Source organism: Aplysia californica, unplaced genomic scaffold (genome assembly GCF_000002075.1).
Source record: "Aplysia californica isolate F4 #8 unplaced genomic scaffold, AplCal3.0 scaffold00213, whole genome shotgun sequence".
Taxonomy (NCBI): domain Eukaryota; kingdom Metazoa; phylum Mollusca; class Gastropoda; order Aplysiida; family Aplysiidae; genus Aplysia; species Aplysia californica.
Window position 1 is genome coordinate 42,338 of NW_004797483.1, and position 23,233 is coordinate 65,570.

Below are 23,233 nucleotides of genomic sequence, written 5' to 3' on the forward strand. Positions count from 1 at the left end.
ATGAGTCAGCCCATTTACAATTCTACTATGCTTGAACGAGATATGTCCCCCCTTTGGGAATGGCCTAAGCCTAAAGACACTTCAGTCAGTGGCACCCCGGGGGGTGAAATAATTTTGAAAAAAAATCTGGAGGTAGGCTACAAAAATCAATCATCATGTAAAATGTAATTTTCTGACCTCGTATGAATCCTGTAATTGATAACCTGTCTTGTTTGAGAGCCTACACAAAATGGATCTCCGATAAAAAAAATAATAACAAATTTTGTCCTAGTATATTTTGTACAATGGGGATTTCTAAATTACCAGATTTGAGCTTGCCTACATACTTTGGGCAGTCAGGTCAATATATCCTGTTTTATTACTCTCAGTTGCCAATGAGGGATTTGGCGTTTTTTCTTATATTTGTTATATAATTACCTATAAAATCCATCAGTAAGATTAAAATATTAGGCTATGTTCAGATACAAGGAGCGATATTACTGATTGTTTGCACTTTAAATCGAACTTGTTCTAATGGTTGCCTGTCCAAGACACTCAACTGTGCAAATGACCACTTCCAATGTCCCCCCTTGCGTTATTAAAATATTGTAATGACACTGACGCACTGTCTTCTGGCATCTGTGTTGTAGCAATAAGGTGCTTCGCTGTTGCATGCAGGAGACCCAAGTTGATCCCCAACTGGGAAGAATTTTTGTCAAGTGTCTCTGTTTTTCTGTTGAGATGTTGTATCTCTTTTAGCCCAGGTTGGCCTTGACTGGTAGAGTTGAAAGCCAGCATCCTAAATAACATAAATTATGTTGAGAGGGGGGGGGGAGTGTAAAAACACACATATATACACATTATAAAATACTAAATTTGTTTTTTTTGCTTTTTTTTGCACTGTCTAAGACAAATACTTTTCTCCTCAACAATAATAGAACTGTCTTGGACAATTTTTTTAACCATAATTATAACATTACTCTCTCGCCCATTAGGTCAGATGAAGCCTGTGTCAGGTCGCCCGGGGCCAGGAGGTCACAACAAGTCTCCGTCGCTGAGCCCAAGTCCTCCACTCCACCCCTCGCGGAGGTTCGCGGGGAACAGCAGCGCCCGAAGTGGCCATCAGTCAGACTCTGATTCTGGGATAACGTCAGGGATGAGAGATTTGAACCTTAGACAGCGTACTCCGACCAAGCACTTTGAGAACCGGTGAGTGTTTGTTGCAGCTCAGACAGCTCTTGAAAATTTGTTGAGTTTTTGATGTACCTACAACCAAGCTCTGAAAAAGCCGAGTGTTTTTTTTTTAACCTGGCCTCGTCGATATAGAGCAGCATTTCATTACTCTGTTTTTATCACGTTCGACTGCATGCATTCTACCCAGATTTGAATCCTGATCGGGCCCTTCTTCTTTCTCTATTGTTTTTGGAGGAACTGAGATGGTTCACCACGCCCATTTCTTTTGATCCTAATCTGTGATGTAACGTTAAAGCAAAGGTTAAAGATTTACAAAGGGCTCTCAAAGTAAATAACTGTATTATATTCTGAAAGGGATGTTTAATCCGTGCCTCACAGTTCCATTATCAGGAATCGAGAGTGCAGGTCATTGATTCTTTCCTTCCACTCACTGCTACAGTACCATTGCTGCCTGGCTGGCATGCATGTTTTAGTTTTATATATATATATCTGAGGGAAAAGTTTAGGTGACTAATGCCTCTGGTGTGGTGGTTAGGTGCATCACCATCACATGAAAGGGTCCTGAGTTTGATTACCAAGTGGGGAGAATTTTTAATGAGTATTTCTATCTTTCTGCTGAGACATTGTATCCCTGTCACCCCAATTTGACCCTGACAGGCAGGGTTGAAGTCTGCATCCTAAATTATAAATCTAAAAATCTGTCAATGTGGGCGTAAAAAAGCACCAACATTAAAATTCCTTTTGAAGGTTAGAGGTTTACTTTGTATATTGTGCTTAAAGAGTCTGGGAAAACTGACTCATACAACAGGACAATACTTCTGCTGTATTATAGCAATTGTTTGAAGCCAGTTCCTGATGCAGATAAACTCTCTCTGTTCCAGTTTTAAAGAGCTGAAGTCCCAGGAATCTGATTTTACTGGAGTCGAAAAGATTATATAGAAATTTAACACTTTGCCCTCATATTTTGGGGAATTTCCCAAGAAACTGGGTGGTAAACATCGCCAATTGGCGAGATGAGGCGGCAAAGTGTTAAGCTTTTTTTATTTGATGCCCTTGGGTAAGAAAAAAAAGATCCTCACATGGCCATATCATAATTGAATATAACTAGAAAATTGGATTTTTAGAATTAAATAGGTTGGTTGTGACAGCTACAGTAAGTTCTGTGTTCTTTAGACATGTGGTACTGTAACAAATGTTTAGAACTTTGAGCTTGATGTCTGCACTCAACATCTCTGGAGGATGGGCACAAAACCTTTATTGTTTTCAAATAGCTTTGATAACTGTGGGCTTGATTTTTCAGACGAACTTTTTGTTCCAATGGGAGCCGCACCATCGTACGAAACCTGACGGATGTCGCCAATATGTTGAAGGACAATCATGCCAAGAACGTGGTCATTGTTGCTGGGGCAGGAATATCAACACCCAGTGGCATACCCGACTTCAGGTAATATCTTTGCTTATGTATGCTGCTTCACATTCTATATCAGGGCCATCCCATCACAAATGAAACTGCTGTGACACAAATAAGGCTGAGATGATGACCTGCTGAAAAAAATTTGAAGCAGTGATACACAAGTTCAAAGCAGCCTACCTCTTAAATGATCTGCCATGGAGTCAGCTTAAACCAAACATGGTTAATCCGAAAACAGTGGTAAACCAAAAGAAAAGAAAATCCCAATTTTTTTCCCCTTCTATTTGAGCAACCTCTACTCTCTAAATAAAAAATCCAGCTAAAGTGAAGAAAATCTGGTTGAAGAGGACTGCATTGTAAATTGTGATGATGGGGTTTTATAACACCTGAAGTAATTTGTCTAATCCTTCAGAACCCCTGGGACTGGCTTGTACGACAACCTCCAGCAATACAATGTGCCTTACCCTGAGGCCATCTTTGACATCGATTTCTTCCACCACAATCCACGGCCGTTCTTCGCCCTGGCAAAAGAGCTGTACCCTTCAGGGAAGTATCGGCCCAACTACATCCACTACTTCGCCAGACTGCTCAACGACAGAGGCGTTCTGCTGCGCATGTACACGCAGAACATCGATGGTTTGGAGAGATGTGAGTAGAACTTGGTACTTTTATGTCTCTAGAGATGGCCAGGTTTTTTGCTTTTTGGTCTACGTCCATCTGTATGTCTTTCTCGTCCTGTCCTGTCTGTCTGTCTCTTTCTTCCTTGTCTGTCTCTATCTATCTCTCTATCTCTTTGTCTCTCTATCAATCTGCTTGTATCATCCGACCATCCATCCATCCACCATCCCATCCCATCCCTCCCCTTTCCTCTCATCCCATCCCATCCCATCCCATCCCTCCCTTTTCCTCTCATCCCATCCCATCCCTTTCCTCCCCTTTCCTCCCATCCCATCCCATCCCTTCCTATACCATCCCATATATTACTTACTTGAACTACTTGAATGTAAAACTGGGGTCGTAGGAAGACGGGGTGCTCCATGTTTCCATCCCATATATGTATACAATGTATCTACACAAACATTTTTATGAGCATATATATGTATTTCATAAACATGTCCGTGTTGTGTGTACAGTGGCAGGGGTCCCGCCGGACAAAATGGTGGAAGCCCACGGAACATTCTCCTCTGCCTCGTGTGTCATATGTGAGGAAAAGTACAGGGGTGCTGAGATCAAGGTGAGATAGCGCTGCCAGCGAGAACTTGTTCATTACAATAAGTCTGGTTCTGACATTACTATCTGGATCTTCTTTTATTTGTGTGTGGCTGCTCCTGATTTCTTATCAAGATGATGACACAATATCTTGGTGGTTTTGAGAAATTTTAGTGTAAAGATTTGGAACCTTGTATCTTATTAAAAGGTATAAAATATATTTTCTTTCTTTATTTTTAGATGAATCCTGCCATTTTTCTCCTCTTAAATTGTATGAAATGTTAAACAGTATTGTCATGAAGCTCCCGCTGAGGTGTAACTGAGAATAATCATAAATGTGACAATGTCGTTTTAACCTCCATTGTCTTCATTCTTTTTACTTTTTCTCTTCACAGGAGAGCATATTTGAGGAGCGTCTGCCAAAATGCAAAAGAAGAGGATGTCCTGTGAGTACTTCGTGCTTTTTGACATCTAATGATCTATTTTTAGCAGCTTCATTATGTCCATATATGTCAAATTTTTTGTTGTGATGGAGTCATCAAGGGGTGCACCGTTATCTCAGTTGGTATCATGCTGGACTTTGGATTGGAATTCCTGGTTTGAATCCCCTTTGGGACGTTTTGAACTTCGGTTGTTTTGGGAAGTTTATAAAGCTTTCTACTGATTTAGCTCAGTCCTTTAGGAGATGGATGTTAAATAAGTAGGTCCTGCTCCTTTAATAACCTTACAGTGTTGAAAGGAGTGCTAGTCCCATACAATGACAACGGAGTCTCCAGTTTCTTTTCTACCTTTAGGCAGAGATGGATTTATTAATCCAGGACAATGGAATATCAGTAACTTCTTGCTGTGATTGAGGACAGAAAAAGTTTATATGAGACTTGATGTTTTATTATAATATCATTTCAACATTGTTGTATCAAGACAAAAAGCTATCATTATTATCTCCATCCGTCTGTCGGGACACTGTATCCCACTCAGCCTGAGTTTTGTCATGACGGGCATGTTCCAAGTAGCCTGAGTCCTATATGATCTAAATTTTGTAGATAGATAGTTACAACATTCTCATTTAATTAATCAGACCATTAGCACAACAGCAGCAAAGTGTTGCCTCCAGCTCTTTGACTTGTTTTGTTGTAATCTACTTGCTCCCCAGGGTATTGTGAAACCAGACATTGTGTTCTTCGGCGAGGAGCTGCCGAAACGTTTCTATTTTTACCTGAAGGACATGCTGCAGACCGATCTGGTGCTGGTCATGGGAACCTCACTGGAGGTGGGTGATGACCATTGTCTCTTATTTCTGTGTCTGCGGAGTGATGACTTGTATAGCGTGGTGAAATGTCCTGGGAATGCCATGTGTTTGCCGTCATATCGAAGACAATCGCAAAGTTAAATGCTGTTTTGGAAGGGATAAGAAAAAAAAAAGAACTGGATATACTGACCTTTATGTTCAACTGTTGTTTTTTTTCAAAAGTTTAAGAATTTTTTTTACTTTTTAAGAAAAAAAATGTGTTGGTCAAAGCCCTTGTTGAAAGTACAGAGTTGTTTATTTAAGACTGGAGAAAGGCTTTTTTTTGCAAGACTGTAAGAACTTACGTGACAGAAATGATGTATTTATAAGAAATGTGGTTTTCTGAAGGTTAGGCCTGATGGTGCTTTTATTGCTTCAGGAGGCTTCATCGACCCGTATTGTCTGTGCTGTTTCAGGTGCAGCCTTTTGCTGGAATCATTGACACAGTGCGCTGGACTGTGCCTCGAGTGTTGTTCAACCGTAACGCCGTCGGACCATTCAAGAATGGGAAAAGAGCGAAAGATTTCATTTCAGAAGGTGAGATGTGGAATGTATGGAATCATAGCCATGCTGTGAGAGAAAGTCTAGAAGAGATGAAAAAATCATTACAAAAGAGCGTCATGGGTTGTTTGTGCTATGTGCATTAACGGATTGATGGCATCTCAGAGAAAACACACTTTACTGGGAAAGAATGATCTATTCCTGTCTCTTTTCTTCAATAATCGTTACATGTAAGTTGAGAGCTTTCTGAGCTGATCAGATTTGCCCCAGGGCTTAAACTTCATCTTCTTAAGATTTAGGCCTTTATGCTCCAGAAATACACACCACAAACATTGGCTTCTCACACTACAAGTTTTTACATATTTTTCAACTGAGGCACCAAAGCTTCTCAGGTTTTGATAAATTTGTGGCTGTGAACTTGGACAGTTTTAAAAAATTTTTAATTGAAATAGGTTAGTGAGGGAGTTCGTGAAAAGCCTATACCATATTGATTCCAGACTTGGAGATACTTTTCATGTAAATTAGATTCTGGGAATCCAGCAAAAACCGAGAAGTTTTTGCTCCCAATTCCTCAAAAATCTGTGATAATGAAGAAACTCTCATACTTTTAATAGCCCTTGTATTGTAAAAAGGTTCCCAGTTTTTTGTGTTTTTCTCATTTGTGTGTGTGCCTGGTGAAAGGGACCACATGTCGCATTTGGAAAAATCCCTTTTTTTGGCATTTTCTTGTACAGAATTCATTTCTGAACAATGTGCTTTTTAAATTTTGAAGATATCTTCAGTAGTTTTTGAGATATGGGCGATTTTGTAAGGCAGGGTACGGAAACAAAGTTTTGAGAAAAACGGCTCTAAAGTTTCACCTTTGTTTCTGCAGAAAAAACAAAAACAGAACACCCTTTTTTCATAACAAGTCACCATTCTAGTAAAAAGGTTTTGCTGTTGCTGAAATATAATGTTGTTAAATCATGTTCATAATTATTATTGTTTTGTTTAAAAACTTGATACCCCCCCCTCCCTCCCCCTCCCTCCCCCTTCATCTCCTGCAACACACACAGGCAAAAAAAGTATCTTCACCACAGTAACTAGGGAACTTAACACTATCAATCATCAGGGTCAGAGGAAAACTTTTTGTTCCTTACCCACTTAACAAGATTGCCTCATATCCAGATCTTAGAACCCAGACTCTCCCAGGAATAAATGAAATTTTGTTCTGCATACATTTAGAATTAAGAAAACAAAAATGCACTACTATGAGTAAGCTAGATCTAAACTAGATCTAGATCTAGGTTTATCAAGAAAGAACAGCGTAATGATAATTATTATTATTAATTATCATTATAATAAATAATTATTAGTTTGCTAAATCTAAATCTATTTCTATTATCACTGTTGTTTTTGTTGTTGTTAATCTTTACCTGCTTCGCTCGGTTCTGCTTCAAGTGCGGGGTCTGGAACTGGCGATGGCACCACAGCACCACAGATCGAACTCATCTTCTTCCTCTTCTACCAAATCGACGTCAGAAACGAAATAATCGCATATTACATCTCTAATGTCTTCTTCAGTTGCCATTCTGACATTCCAATGCGTCTAAGAGAATTGAGAAGAGACACAATTTCCTGCTCACGAATAGCAGTACTAGATCTAGTACTAGATCTACTACTAACAGTACCGGTAGTAGTAACAGCTGGCAGCTCCGCCGTGTTGATGTGCTTCGAGACGACCTGACAACACAGTCGCTTCTCACAAACTAACTTTAAAAAGCAGCTCTACAATAAAAGAACAGCTTCAAAGTGTTTATATTACGTCTTCAAAACAAATTCACCACCACATTGAACAGGAATTTCAAGAAATACGGTTTGCACAGGGCAGAAATAGGCGATACAAGTTTGTTCTCCAAAGAAACAAAAGGGTATGGATGCGCAAAGTTTCGCTTTGTTTACATGTTCTAGATATTCATGCGCACTACCTGCCATTGGAGAGCAGAGAGAATGACCTAAATTTTAGTATGCAATGTGATTGGGTCGACTTTATGAATGGACAAGAGAAACCATCCGCAGTGTTTACCCTGAAAGCCAGTTTCCTCACGCATTTTTGGGGATTATGCAATATACCTCGGGTTAAAAAACACCTTTTAAAATGTATTTTAAAGTCAAAATAACCCAAATCCTTGTAAATATTAATAAATAAATGGCTGAAGAATCCATTTTTAATGGAACTTAGTTTTTGTCAAAAATTCTATTTTTGACCTTTGAAGCCTGATGTCTCGGTTTGAGAAAATGCGACATGTGGTCCCTTTCACCAGGCACACACACATTTTGTTCAAAAGGATTTCTTTTGTATATTTTAAAGTTTGGTGCCGTATTTACACTTTTTTACAATGGGATGGTAAACCATCATATTAGAATTTGGCGTTTGCCTAGACTGATTTTTTGGTTATTACTATGTTAATGATATGTAAAAACAAATCTATGGTCCTCCTGATTTCTTCTTACATGACCTGTTTTCCTGCTAGGACAGAATATCTATGACCTATTGGACTGTCATAATATGTTTAAAAAAAAATATATTCCTTTTTCCTGTATGTTCTAGTGCTGACAATGGATGTATTGACCTGACCTATTTTCTGTATGTTCAGGTGATCTCATCGAGCGCCTTCAGTCCTTTGCTCACTCGGCCGGCATGAAGGAAGAGATGGTGGACCTCATCACTCAGTGTGAGGGAACGTTTAGACTGGTGAGTCTCTCTGGCTTTTTCCATCTAATTGCATCCCCTCACAAATACCTCCTTTCATCAAAGAGGAAAGAAAAAGACCATCACTTTTCTTCCGCTTTTTTTTTCAGTATTATTCTTACTGTGGTGTCTGAAAATGCGTGCATATGATACAAAGTCTGTTGGTTTAAAAAAAAATATAAAGCAACCCCATGTCTTTAAGTTTGTGTTGATAGACACATCCGTTCTGGCTGGAGCCTCCAATGATCAAAATAATGTATTCTCTGTTAGTGGCGTTCCTTCTCTGTCCCTGTATTTATTTATTATATTTTTTTGTCCGTCCATTTGTTTTTATCATTAAGACATCCATTGAGTCCTCTCACTCAGATTAGAAGATGATAACGAGGACTAGATTTAAGAAAAGGAGATAGTCCACTTTGAAAAAAAGTCACATGACTAGACTGTCCTCTTATCATTTTTTTTTCTTTGAGCTTTTTACCACCTCTCTGATAAAGTTATTGACACGTCTTTTTCTCAGACAATTAAAAGTATTTTCAAAAGTTTATCATGAGCAATACATAGTAGAGTCTGATTCTGATATATTGTGTCACTTCCTCCCCAGGCTGCCCCACCTCCTCCTGAAGCTCCGAGTGCCAAGGTCGCGGCCAAGGTCAACCCCGCCCACCGCACGGACCCCCTCCTGGCGGCCATGTGGAGACAAAACGCCCGCTCCAATCTCTACTCCGACTCGGAAACGACAGAGTCCTCCGATTTCGAAGACTCGGATTCCGACTCCTCCTCGAGTGGGGAGAAGAAACCCATGAACAAACGGACTGCCTCGTCCGACAACGGTAGGGCCACTGCCAGCCCCGCGGCCAAACCACGCAACGCAAAACTCAACAGTTCCGCCCCGAATAGCAGCCCCATTTCTCGCCGCGCCGGTCCCCTGAGCGTCCGACCTCCTAGTGGGAAAGCACCGCCAGGTGCTGGTAACAAAACCAACAACGGATCTAGCAGCTCTAGAAACTATTCCTCTACATCCCTTCTGTCTCGAAGGAGAGAAAATGGCAAGCCTCCGACGCCCGTCTCAACCAGAAGGGTAGCTAACTCCCCGACGAGGCCAGAAAATGGCTCACGTGCCAAAGAGGATGCTTCTTGGACAGGAAATGGAATACGACGGAAACCGCAGATTGATGTGGCCTTGAACCCTCACAGGAAGCCCCCACAGGCCCCCGGCTCCCACGCTGCGAAGCCTCGCTCGAGCTCGGTGAACAAAGCGGCTCCGGAGAAACTGCACTCGAAGACAGGTGGCGGTTTCCGCTCGGTCATTGATCGAGTCCGCTCTGCCAAACCGCCGCCTCGTCTTGTGTACCATCATAAGCCGAGCCCGAAACCTGTGTACGACGCAAGGATCTTGGCGTTCAACGCTTCCAATTCCAGCAGTTCAGATGACGACGATGATGATCGCGATGATGTTGACGACGACTCCTCGTCGGACGATTCGAGATAACTCCCGGACGACCCTCACGACACAGGTGTTGCGTGCACCGCAGAAAAATATTCATGGACGTGGGTTCTGAGGTTATGGTCTAAACACGACGAAAGTAGTCAACTGCTGACGAATGAAAGTTCATCGACTTTTTGTACAGGTAGCCATATCGTAGTACATCAACAGGAGAGTTTTGTTTTTCATTTATTACAAAGACCAAACAATAGGAGAGTTGTAAGTGTAGTTACACCGTAGTACAACGTAAAATGTGTATTGTAAGGATTGTTGCATTCCGGAGACGTTTTCTTTCCATGAGAAGTGTAAGAACAACACACACGACCAATTGACGCAAGGCACTTTCTCCTTAACACGCCATTGCTAAGACTATGATATCTGCTCAGAAATTCACTGTTTTTACTCGGAAATTCACTGGGTTTTTGTAGCAGAATCTTTAGTTTTATGACGCCAGTTATTTTTTTAGTTGAGAAATATTTTTCGATCTGTGTCTCTGTTGTCATAACATGATGTAACAGTCTTGAGGAGTCCCTCTTTCACCCCGCCCCTCCCTTCCTTTCCTTCCCCTGCGCCTTTGTGATCCTTTGCCTTATAGAAATATTTTAAAAGGCTTTTAGACATGGATTTACCTGCAGTCATAATGCATGGGGACTTGCCAGTAAAAAAGAAATCTATTTTCAATAAGCTGTTTTGTCCATGCATACAAGTTAAAAAATGTGCTGACCTTGATACATTTCTCTTGTAGATAGATTAAGAAAGAAAGGAGAATTTTCCCGTATGAATATACCCCTATATGGAAGTGAAAGTTTTGTGTTTCTTAAAGCTTCTAGTCATTGCTACATAGCCATGGTTTGCTGTACACTTATTGCAGAGTGAAAATATTTTGAGAATAATGAAGTGAAGTATCTTATCTAAATCTGCTACTTTTAAAAAGTATCAAAATTTTGATTTTTGTTCTACTGTGCCTAAGGCATGGCAACTTTTTTTTCTACATATCTTTTCTGTACTTTTTGTATTGCTACACACTTACAGTTTGGACATTGGGTGCGGTGTAGTGTGTTCTGTCACAAACCTCTAGGTACAGGAATGTGGTGTCTCGAAATACAATTACCGTCATGGTGCTGACGTTATGGCTTAACAGACTTAGACTTAAGCCATAGTGGAATGTAACCATTTTGTAATTCCCCTCTCAATAATGCATCAATAAGTATTAAAAATGTTTTTAAATGGCGGGCCATTATCCTAAATTTAGTCATTTCCATATTATAGATGAAAAAAAAAGTATTGTAAAACAACCTATATTGGATTTTCTCGATTATCTCAAAAGTGCAAGAAATGAGTGGGGCCATATTATAGGCAGCACCTTGAGGACATTTTGTTTTTCTTTCTGGATTTATTCCTCGCTCATTTTTTCTTCTTGTTTTCTATAAAAGGTAAAAGGTAATGACCAGTTTTTGTTTTCAGCCGTGCATGCTGAACATGCTTTTGTGATATTTGTCACAAGGGGACATCAGGTGATGTTCTCATTCTTAAGTATTTTAACTTTAATGTGATACATTTTTACTGTATATATAATCATTACAGTGGAGAAGAAGTATTTAAATGCAGACCATAAATTATTATTATAAGGAAAAACTGTCTCTGTGTGAGCTGTGACTTGTAAACACCTTAAGAAAATTATATTCAAGTTTTGGATCACTTTACTATTATTGCTTTACTGTATTTTCTGGATTTTTTTTTTTCACTCTGTGCTTGAAGATCATTTTGATGTTGTAACAATTTTTTCTTGTGATATGATTTGAAAGATAGATTCTGAGTAACGGTATTGAATCTGAAGTAGGCCTACCTTATTATGAACTTGATGGCTGTTGTAATACTGTTCTGTCATCTCAAGTCAAAGTGCAAGTCTTCCAATATAAATATATAACTTTTGTTCAGTTGAGTGAATTGTTCTGTAGGGGAAATCCATGCAGGCTCAAGTGTATCTCTATTATCCTGAGTGATTTTATGGAAATTACGGCGTTTGCATTCATCTGTTCTTTAAATGTTTATTTTTAACCCCCCCCCCACCCCACCCGACCCAATGTGTACAACTTCTGTACGCACAATCAGTCAGCAATAACATGATCACTGCTTCATTCTATTTTTGCTGGTCTTTGTTTGGACAAAGGCTTCACCAAGCACACGTTTTGTCTCATCTGATGAAAATGGCAGTTATGACTCCTGAACTCTCTCTCTCTCTCTTTGATGTTTGAAAAAAAAAAACCCTTGTCTTGCCCATCTTTGTCAGCGTGTATTTCGATGGCTGGACGCAAGTCTGCGACAAACACCTTTGTGAATATTTGCGTGTGTCGGTGTCTTGCACCGAGCCATCGATTTGTTATGGTATTAGTTGTTGTCACGTGAATGTTGTGAGTTCTACGCAACTGTTACAGGATTTGTCTTTTGGATTTTGAGGGTTTATAATTGCAGTACAGGGTGTGAGTACGCTTAGTCCTCTCGATAAAAAATGTATCCAAATTATAAAGATCAGAAATGTTTATTTTAATCATATGTGTTGAGAAATGAAGGACATTATTTACCTATTTCTGTGCCCAAGTTTACATGTTTTAGATATTCCAGACATATCTTTGAGTGTATCTGTTTAAATGTGTTGTGTGTGTGTGTGTGAACATGTGTGTGTGTGTGTGTGTGTGTGTGTTTGTTGTGTGTGTGTGTGTGAGAGAGAGAGAGAACATGTGAGTGTGTGAGAACATGTGTGTGTTTGTATGTCAGTGTATATGATGTGCAGACACTCACAGTCAGAGAAGTTGGTGAATGTCCATCGATATGGTCAAATATTTTTAGCTATCATTGAAGGTGGCGATAGCATCAGTAATATGTAACATAGATGTTGGACTACCACATTAGCATGAAAAAACATGTCATAGTTAGTGTTGAGTGTTGAAAGTATTCTTTTGATAAACATAGACTCTCATTTGGACACAGCAAACTACCTCAAGCAATAGGACAGAGAAGTGAACATTGCATGTACTTATGAAAAATTGTCACTCATATGACCTTATTGGGTTGCAAAACTCTTACTAATACTGAAGGAAAAAAATCGGTGGAAAAGATGTGTTTAGTGAAGGGTTTTGTGAGGGAGAGAAGAGAGCTTAGTGGTGAATAAAGTGACTGTTTTTTTAGATTTCCAAAAGCGTCAGGTGCAATGTGAAAGTATATTTTTCAAGAGTGCAGAAAAAATGTTTTATTTGAAAAGACATTTGGTTTGATTCTCTCTATATTCTATAGATCTATATGGCTGTCACTCTCTTTTAAGAACCAGCACTCATGAAGTAGACAATAGAATTAAGGAGCTCTTTTCCAATGCTCCTTTTATTTGTCAGGTAAATTATATATGTAATGCACAGTTGATACGTTTTTAAAAGTTTGTTTTATTCAGAAATTTAATTTTAAGCTTGACCATAATGTGCTTGACATGTAAAGCTGGTTGTGACTTGGGCAACAGATTTTTGTCTTTGAGTATCTCGAGTTGTTTATGATGAAAAGAAGTTAAAAAATCTGGGCTCCCTATCCTCATCATTGGTCATCTCATACATATAGTTTGTTGTTAGAGCCATTTGCTGCACACACGTAACGCTTCACTTTGTTATTTTACAGCTAGCTATAGCGCACATAAGCTTATGTTGGTTTCTGAGTCTACAAATTGTTTAGTGTCAGGACGATTCCTCGTGCTTTCTGATTTTAATGATGATGATGATATACGTTAACTTTGATAAACATGTCCAGCAGATTTTTCTTTTTAAGTTTTTGTTTTTAAAATCAGGTTGTGTTTGTTTAATTTTTAAAGTAGGCCATAACATAAAAAATAAAACTGCAGTGACACATGTAATGTTTAGATACCTGTTGAAAAAAATTCAAAGCGATGATGGAGCCATTCTTTATTTTTGTTAAAGTTGAAGGTAACGTTCCTGTAACGGGGAAAGAAAAAAACCCGTCTATGTTTACAATTTTTTCAGCAGGCTATCATCTTCACGTTTTTTGTGTCACTGCAGTTTCCTTTTCCGTGGAATATCCTAGGACAGATTTGACCTGAGAGTGAAGCATTTACAGTGATGGCTGGGACTTTTTACCACAGAGAAAGAACATTTTCATAACTGAGATTCAAGATTGCTTGTTATTGTAGATTTTTTGTTTTTGCTTTTAGAGTTGAGTTGAGCATTTGTTTCAATGAATATACAAACATTTTTAAATTAAACGATTTGAGCTGAAGATTTGGGGAAAATTGTTCACCACCCCTCCCAAATTAAAAAATACCCACCTGTTTTTGTTACAATTTTAGGCTTTTATTCAAATGGCAGTACTATAGCTTTTTTTTTCTGCACTCCCCTTACTTGTAGCTGCTCTACTGTTTGCTGTGTGCTTACTTTTGAGTTTCAAACAAAGTGAAGTAGGAACATTTCCTAGGCTAATGTATGAAACTGGCAGTCTGTTCTATGGCTCGACAAACTTTTGAAAGGAACATTTCATTTAAAGACCAAAATCCACAAAAACAAAAGGCTGCTCAGGATGCATCAAAATTTCTGCTCTGTTCTATTTCATGTACTTTCTGAGAATTATATGGATAGGGTGCACTACTGTTAGCTGAGATAGTGTCACGCCGGACTATGATGGGGATGAAATGGGTCCAAGTTCCTAATGGGGCATTTTTGAACTTCGGTTGTGTAGGGAGTTTTCAACGACTGTGACTGAGTGTTCGAATATTTATTTATTTATTTTTTTTCTATTTTTGATGTAGTATTTCCTTTTAGTTTTACTAATACAATAAAAAGCATTTCCTGATGGCAGAAAAAATAAAAGAACTGTTCATCTAAAGATAGCAGTAGTACTTTTTTTTATTGTCACACAAGCATAATTCTTTTTAAAAAATGTATTTTATTATTTACTGTGATTTATATATATTTTCTAAAAATTCAATAAGTTTATATATTTAGTGAGCTTCTTTTCATGAACATATTTTTGTGTTCCAAGGGTGTACTGAAGTCTTGAAATGCGCTCACAAGGGGGGTTGGAGTTGAAGTGGAAGAATTTTTGTCATTTTATGTACGTTTGTGAAAATTTTGCCTGTGCTGTTTGGGAAACATTACCAACTCATGGCATCCCCCTGACCCAAGCTCTCCGGCTGGTGGCAGAGAGACACCTCTTTCTTCTCGCGACATCCAAAAGGGTATAAGCGGCAGATAAAAGTAAAATAAAGCTGAATGTTTGTGGAAATAATATGTTATCATTGGTGTATCTTGTATTGTAAGAATGAGCTTCAACAGAATGAAGGAAAAAACCCAAATAAGGAGCAATCCATTTTGATGTCCATTGAAATATGTATGAACATTAAGCATTTTTTCATCAATGTCCTAAAAGTCACATTATAATAGATTTTTTAAGTTCCCGAGTTGCCATATTTGGGAACACCGCTACAAAAGATGCACGGTGTATGGTACCGTTCTACCATACGTGGTTAGAGCTAGTTGATGACATTTTCTTGAAAACCACTTCCAAGTCTCAGTTGTGAACAAATACATTGGCAAGAATATTTTGGTGCAATATTTGCCCGTGGACTATGTGCATATTGGCGTGTGACAGTCAGTCATGTCAGGGTCTGACATCAACGTGGTTTATTTATAGCATAGTTCTCTTGAGCTCCAACTCACCATATTATCATCCTCTGTGATGTGGATGGCTAGTGGACATTTGAGTGTGGTCTGATCTGTCTTCTTCAACGTTAATGTTACTATTGTCCTAAAATCAATTGTCGACCAGCTCTTCAGACTGGGTACAAATCTAAAAATTTAGAAAAAAATTATTTTATTGCAGTTTCTTTTTGGTATCAGTTGCATGTACAAGAGAAATAGTTTGTGGAAATTCAAATTTTAAATGTTGGGGGGGAAAAAGCCAGAAAAGAAGGATAGCTTTGGTGCAATTTTTAGAAGAATGAAAGTGTTTTTTCTCTCCTGAAAATTTTTGGTTTCTAAGCTTAGTAGAACATTTGAAGAGCTTGCTGATAAAATGTTTCCTGGAGCAATGTGGCTACTTTTATACTTTTATATCAAAGCTCCTCAGTTCCCCCCCCCCCCCCCTGGTCTTGTTTGTTCTCGGTGATGATAACTTCTACTACGGTCTACTGGTGATTCTGTCTAGTGCAGCGTACTTTATCTGTGAGGCCCAAGCTAAGTGCAATAGGAAGAGGGCTTCTGTTTATTGATCAATTGTGATACATATTGGACGATATTCTGAGTGAGAACTGGGGCCACTGGTTTGTTACTGCATTCAGCACAGTGGTGAAGTGTGTGTGCTTAACTTATAATAAGACAAACTTTTAGCTGTCAACATGTTTAAATGCTCTTGGTAAAACGAATATGAACACTGTTCCCACTCTCTTTTATTTAAAAAATTTTTTTTTTTTTTTTTTGGGGGGGGGGGGGGGTAAATTATAGGGTAGCTTTTCCATTTTGGGATGTAACAGTTGTTCTTTCATTGTGTAATAATATGCTATTGTAAAATTATATTATTATTATTATTATTAATAGCTTTTCTACTTTGAGATGTGAAATGTCCCATTCATTGCATCTTATTGTGTGGAATGTAAAGACTGAATGCAGTGAGACTGGATGAGGCAATTGTGTGGCGTGAGAATGCCAAGTATCCTTCTTCCCCTGTTGATATCGTATACTCTTCAGCATTAGTTTTCTTAGTCATTTTCTTAGACCCATAGATAGTCTACTTTTTTCTTCTTATTCTCACTAACATTTGAATGTATAATCTGACCACAGTGGACTTTGCTGAGAATGATGTCTTGGGAAATTGAGAAAATCATCAATTTATTCAAGCAGAAAAGCTTGACCGATTTCCCCTTTTGTTCTCTACTATAAAAGGGAATAAAAAATAACAAATCAAAGGTGTCATTCTGTAAAAATATAAAGCAATTGTTTGATCAGAGTTCACTTTACTGGTGTCTGTGGTGTAGTTCTTACACCCTTTGCCGTGGCACACGAAAGACCGGGGTTCGATTCCCGTGTGGGGAGACTTTTTATCAAGAATCTTGGTTTTTCTGCTGGGACATTTTCTCCCTCTCAGTGTGACCTGGCCTTGACAAGCAGGGTCAAGCCCGCCTTGTAAAAGATCGAAATTGTGTTGATGGGAGTGTAAAACACCTACATTTTAAAAAATTGACTTTTACTATAAGCAAAGTCAACTGATGGTTTTTCACTTTTTTTTTCTTTGTGTAAAGATCTTGTTTTACTTGCATATATACGTCTAATTTTCTGAAGACTTGTTTTTCTCCTACGTACTGTCGTGCCATCTTAACCGTGCCCTTGTTTACTTCCTATTGGGGAGCTGTTGCTTTCGTTTGCTCTACGGCCGAACGGTTCAACAACGTCTGCCTATCTATCTAATTCCTTGTGATTCCCACTGTGTCAAAAAAGATAACTGTGAACTTTGAACTTTCTCCCTTGAGAAATCTTACTGAAGTCTATCAGAAGTGCGTTATGTAAATAGACCTACTTTTTTATCTTGTAGACTGTAAACTGTGAAGTAATACACCATGTACCCAAAATAATGATAATAATAATAATAATAATAATAATAATCGTTATCATTATTATTATTATCATTATTATTATTATTATTATTATGACACGATGTAACCAATTTGTGGAATGCCTGGCTTGTAATGCATGATAATAAAATACCCTTGAATCAGAATTTTGAACCTAACTTATATATTCAGGCCTATCGAATGTGATGGCGATGTCCACAGTTGACATTCAATAAAGTCAAAAAGTCATATACAGGTACCAAACAAACTTGTTCCTTTTATTGTGTTGTCTTTTGAGAACTGTAATGTTCTGACAAAATAACGTACAGTACAGTGGAGTCCGCTTAATCTGAACACAGCAAAAAACAGGAAAAAAGAATAAAATCCCCAATTTTTTTCTTTGCTATTTGAGCAACCTCTCTGAAATGAAAACATCACTAAATCGAATAAAATCCGAAGGCCACACAGATTTCAGTTAAAACAGACTTCACTCTAAATTTAACCCTGACTAATAGATCCAGCACACTCAAAATTTCTTTCACTCTTTTTATCTATGAAACTATAGATCACTTTCACACTCTCATCACCCTTTCATACCACACGCTCAGTACATCTACAATTATATATAATAAAAGGTCATACAACATTCTGTATAAAAAAAGAAAATGGAAAAACAAATCTCAGAGAGAAGGGCATCAATGAATTCCGATTACAACCGACATCCGCACAAACCTGATTAATCTTCCCCCAAAAATGTCTTTTAAAAATGTAAACAGCAAAAATGAATAAGTCAAAAAAAGAAAGAGGGGAAAGATTTAATCAAATCTGTACAAAAATGTGTCGTGTATAAAAAAGATGAAAACAAAGATTAACAACCCCCCCAAAAAAATCCCCAAACAAACAAAAGAATGTTAAAAAGATATCTATTTCCCCAGAAAAAACAAAGTTCACAAAATATTAACGTGGTTGAAAGCATTGTAAAGAAAACCCCACAGCCTTAATAAAGGTTCACCAACAAAGTGTCACTGAGAATCCAGTTGAAAGACTTCCAGGTACAGTGAGGAATGTGACCAGTCACCACAACACAGGGACAAAGTCAGAGTCTGCTCTGACACGTGGTTGTATTCCCTGTAAATAGTGATAAATTAAAAATAAAATTCCAATTCTACTTATTCCCAAGGGGAAATAGTTTACAAAGCCGCAACATATACTATACATACATAAATAAATACGGTACATAATTACATAGATACAGTCAGGCATAGATAACTCAAAAACTCTGGGGGGTTGACAAATGTAAGCAGATCCATAAATCTAGTAAACTGAATAATAAAATATCAAAGAGATATCAGCCAGGGAATGGCAAATAGTATGAGCTAATCGTGGTTTTGAGTTTTCCATGAGTTCAAGTTTTTGTGCCTGACTGTACATGCATACATTCACTCCATACACGCCATTGCTGGTCCCCATTGTGAAACGCCCTGTCTTCTGAGCTAGAATTATCGCATTTTGCTCAAGGACACACCCTAGTGACCACCCACCTAAACGCCATGTCACTGACAAATGTTTGACATTTATTGTGAACCAGAACTCCCTTACACCACTGAGACGCTGTAGAGTGTTTGAGGTTACTACACTCACCTTGTCTCAGAAGTTCTTGCCACAACAGTAACACATTACGGACATAACACAACTGCTTTCACCACCTTTGGCAGGTTTTTGGTTTTTGTAAAATGCCTGTCATTTGCTTTGTTTCCTCAACCAAGAAGCAAGGTTGTGCTACTTGCAAAAGATTCATAGATGGCCTGAACACCTGGGCAGCAACACAATGAACAACTCATTTAGGACGGTCTCCAATGAAAGAGAAGGGTGGAGAACCATAACTGCAAATGTCTGCTCCAGACAAGACACTTGATGATGATGACTAAAACATCCAAAGACTGCAAAATTTTAACATTTGCTGGTCAAAAGGTACTCAACTTTTGAAATTTTCTCAAAACAACAAAACATAATACACATAATTGTGTTATGACCGTGACAAACACAAAGAATTGGGCAGTCAGCAAAAAACATGATGCCAGAACCCCCTTTGATGTTTCTGTCTCGCTTTCCCTGCACACCCTCCGCACAATCATCATTGTATCAACATGATTTCTATTTTTTCTTTCCCCACAAAGACTTATCAGAAATAAAACTTTGACCTATTCCTACAGAGCTGCTCCTTAACTCCAAGAATATTGATGTAATAAAAGCATAGAAGCAGTCTGTTTTAAACTACTTTTTGGTGGTTTTGTTCGCTTCTTGTTCCAGTTTACCACCCTAATAGACACAAAAAGGTCATTTTGAGAGATGGCTTCACACTATGGGCCTGTGTGCATTTATTTTCAAGTAGACCAGACCCTCAGTCAGCAAAATGGTACAATGTATTGAAAAGAGCTAGACAGACAGAAGATAACTGATAAAGTATGTACAGAAAAGAAGACGCCCCCCCCCCCCCCCCTCCTACTCTGGAGAGGTGGTGGCAAATAAGGTGCACTCCTTCAGTGGAAGTTTAGGCAGAATATTTACACCCCTCCCCCCTATCTCCTACCTGCCCTTTCCCTCTCTCACCCTCTTTCTCCTCCTCCTCCTCCCCTTTTCTGTCCCCCCTTTCCTGCTGCTCCCCTCCCCAAATTCCTTATCCCTTTCCCGTCCTCTTTGAAGTCAGGTCTTGCATGACAACATGACTTACCTTGAGTCACACTGCCCAGAGCCCACAGCTTCTTGACATAGGAATTCTGCAGCTGAAGGCTGTGTAGGTGCTGCTTGTCTGAAACGAAAATAACAAGATCCCTAAGCAACAATGGCACAAGAGGGAGATAGGTTTATGAGAATTACAGGTACACACATCTACTTACTTATAAAAGAAGAGCAGTAGAGACCAGCATTGTCATTTTCCCTCTGTTGCAACAGTAGTCTTGGAGAGTTTGACAAACTGAATGACTACAGTATCTGAACAATATCGAAAGTTACACGCAAGTCAATATAGTCAAACACGGGTAACTTGAATTCGTCGGGGACTGGAAATAATGTTCGAGATGTTCGTAATTCGTCATGTCCGTGAAAGCCCCAAATACAAAATACAAAGAAATAGAAAATCAAGGGATATAAAAAAGAATTTTAAAACAATTAACGTGGTTAGCTCCACTGATGAACATTTTGACGGTGTGAAAGCAAAAAGATGAATGAAAGTGGAAAGCAGAAAATCTCACGTGTGCACAGCCGACTCCTATGTCATTCCTTTCCTCTCGTTTTATTGGCTTACAGGAAGCTTACCCTGAAGTCCCTCTTGCCATCCGCTCCGCGCGCGACCCACAGCATGATTGCACGCGTGGTGAGCCAGTCATGTGGTCAAGATCACTCCCCAACCCCCCCTTCCCCGACCCCCCTTCCTCCAGCCTCTCGCGGTGAGACAAGGACCACGTTATGGCTGGAACAATAACAAAGAAACACCTACCCGCGGCCAGAAGGGCTGTAAAGCCTAGTCTTTAGTTGAGAATGCAAAGTGAATTTGTTCGAAATTCGAGTGTCGCGTGTTCCGAGTGTTAAAGAACTCTGTGAAGTCAATACAAAGAAATCAATGGACTGAAACGGGACCGAGCATTATTTGGAGATACCCGAGAATTCGTGATTTTCGTGTTCGAGATTCGTGGACTCTACTGTAATATGTTTACCATTAATATCAAAATGCCCATCCATGTAATTCATACAAATACTTCTCTTTCTAAGCAAAATAACATTTTGGTATGGGCCAAAGGACACATGTCCAAAGGCTTCTGAATTAACAACAACAAAGACGGCAATGACTTTAAAAAAAGGTCAGATGAAGATAATATTTAACAGGTGTAATGTGATCACCTCCGGTCCTCCTGTACTTCTGCACAGCGGTCCAGGCGGCCACGGCCGGCACACTCATGTTGACGTGGGGGAAGCAGCTACTGTTGCTCTGGTCTCTGCGGAGAAGAGAGGAGAGAGGAAAAACAAATTAAACGTAGGTGTTTTTATGCTCCCATTGATGCAATCTACACCATATAGAAGGCAGGCTTCGACAACGCCTGTCAGGGCCCACTCCGGCCGAGAGGGAATACACTATCCCAGCAGAAAGACTGAGATACTCGATAACAATTTTCCCTGGCAGCAGAAGTAGTAGACACTGTTGTTGTAGCGTTAGTTTTGCTGAAAACTACAGTTACAATCTCAGGTTACAAATTCTGCATTCTTCAAAAGAGACAAAAAATTAAAGAGTTAGAGTAACTCACGGCGCACTGGCAGGGAATTTTAGTTGCAGCGGGGAACCAGCGCCTTATCACGTTGGGGACACATCTTAGTTGTATGCAGGCTGCCACAGACACAGCATGATTCATGAACAAACGCAGAGTAACTTTCTCTTGTTTATTAGTGAAACCAGAGCTAACGCTGAGTGTCTTTAGTTAAAAAGTGCAGAAGTGCATCTTTCTTTTCTTATAACTTGACTATAACTACTTGTGCAGATTTAAGATTTCTCATGGTAAAAGAAATGATATTCGTAGTCAGTTTAACATAGATTTTGGAGAGATCTGTCGTGCCGTTTTTAAATAAACAACAATTTATTCATAAGTTTGTAACTAAAATAGGACAAATTGGGTACTCTACGAACACTTGTCTAGAACAAAAACTAAGGCCCAGAAATTAACCATTCTAACACAGAATAAATCTCAAAGACATTGAGCTTTTAGTACATCAGTGTAGTGGTTTGATGTGTGCGGAGGGGAAGAAGTTATATCATTTCAAACCAAGACAAAAATGTGAACTTCTTAACCGACACTGTCAAAGTTGGTTCAGAGCTTATTAATCCCGTGACCCCGAGCCAGGGAGTTTCGGCGGGCTGCTAAGTCATGCTAACTAAAAGTAACAGAATCGGGCGAAAAGTGACGCAGAGAACTTTTCTTTCTACAAACACTTGAGGGGAAAAAGGGGAAAAAAAGAAAAAAAGAGATGAGCACCACGTACCTGGTGTTACAGACAAGAATCCCAACCAGCTGACCGCTGGCAGACAGCAGAGGACCCCCGCTGGCCCCTGGGTGGACCGCACATGTGGACTGATGCATGGAGAACAACAAAGACACTTTTTTAGTTTTAGAAAGAGTTTTATGGCACTTGCAACACAATAAGGCCATACAAGTGCCGAAGACTAGAGGTGTTACAAGAGAGTAACAAACATAAAAAAGAAGGAGGAGAGATCAGGATGATAGGTGTTTGATAGGAAAGAAGGAGCAAACAACACTAGAGCACCCACCAACCACCCACCAGCACAAAGACACTAAACGCATACATGTGGCCCGATGGATGGAGAACAACAGACACTAAATGCGTACATGTGGACCCGCACACAAAGAACATAACACAAAACAGACACACAAAAAATGAACAAACTAGAATGGGATCCAAGTTGACAAAATAAAAGAATAAAGAGAAGCAGACTTATACAATAATAGTCATGAAATACAAGGACAAAGTTAAGACAGACGGACAGAGACAACAGAGGGAATTCAAAATAAAACCTGCTAGTGACACCCTCCAACTATCTGCACTTTTCCTTTTATTAGATCTTTCGTAAGACTTGCTAGCTTAACAGATTTTATATTCTTTAAACAAATGTAGAAAACCTTATGGTTGAGTATTCCTTAAAAAATTTTTTTTTCGCAGTTTAAGCTCCTCCTGAAATATAAACTTGAGTGGACTGGGCCCATTTGTGTATCGACAACTTCAATATATTTGCATACATCTGTCTGCCCCACTCAACATCAGTCGTAAGACACACTCTG

The 23,233-nt window shown here is 39.1% G+C and overlaps 2 protein-coding genes across 4 annotated transcripts in view; one reads left to right on the forward strand and one right to left on the reverse strand.

Moving 5' to 3' along the window:
* The window catches only part of LOC101848753 (NAD-dependent protein deacetylase sirtuin-2), a 21,143-nt gene extending 3,494 nt beyond the window's left edge, over nt 1–17,649 (forward strand). Inside the window, exons 2-10 of the mRNA XM_005099422.3 lie at nt 975–1,188; nt 2,474–2,617; nt 2,997–3,232; nt 3,718–3,818; nt 4,189–4,239; nt 4,947–5,063; nt 5,498–5,618; nt 8,219–8,316; nt 8,915–17,649. Of these exons, the coding sequence (XP_005099479.1) occupies nt 975–1,188; nt 2,474–2,617; nt 2,997–3,232; nt 3,718–3,818; nt 4,189–4,239; nt 4,947–5,063; nt 5,498–5,618; nt 8,219–8,316; nt 8,915–9,802 (1,970 nt within the window). The 3' untranslated portion in view covers nt 9,803–17,649. The remainder of the gene's footprint in view (nt 1–974; nt 1,189–2,473; nt 2,618–2,996; nt 3,233–3,717; nt 3,819–4,188; nt 4,240–4,946; nt 5,064–5,497; nt 5,619–8,218; nt 8,317–8,914) is intronic.
* Nucleotides 17,642–23,233, reverse strand: part of LOC101849133 (peroxisomal leader peptide-processing protease) — a 12,918-nt gene continuing 7,326 nt past the window's right edge. For all 3 annotated transcript variants that reach the window (XM_005099426.3, XM_005099424.3, XM_005099425.3), the window contains exons 7-10: nt 22,419–22,507; nt 21,288–21,382; nt 20,122–20,199; nt 17,642–18,518 (exon numbers count right to left, since the gene is read on the reverse strand). In XM_005099426.3, coding sequence (XP_005099483.1) covers nt 18,487–18,518; nt 20,122–20,199; nt 21,288–21,382; nt 22,419–22,507 — 294 coding nt within the window. In that variant the 3' untranslated portion in view covers nt 17,642–18,486. The remainder of the gene's footprint in view (nt 18,519–20,121; nt 20,200–21,287; nt 21,383–22,418; nt 22,508–23,233) is intronic.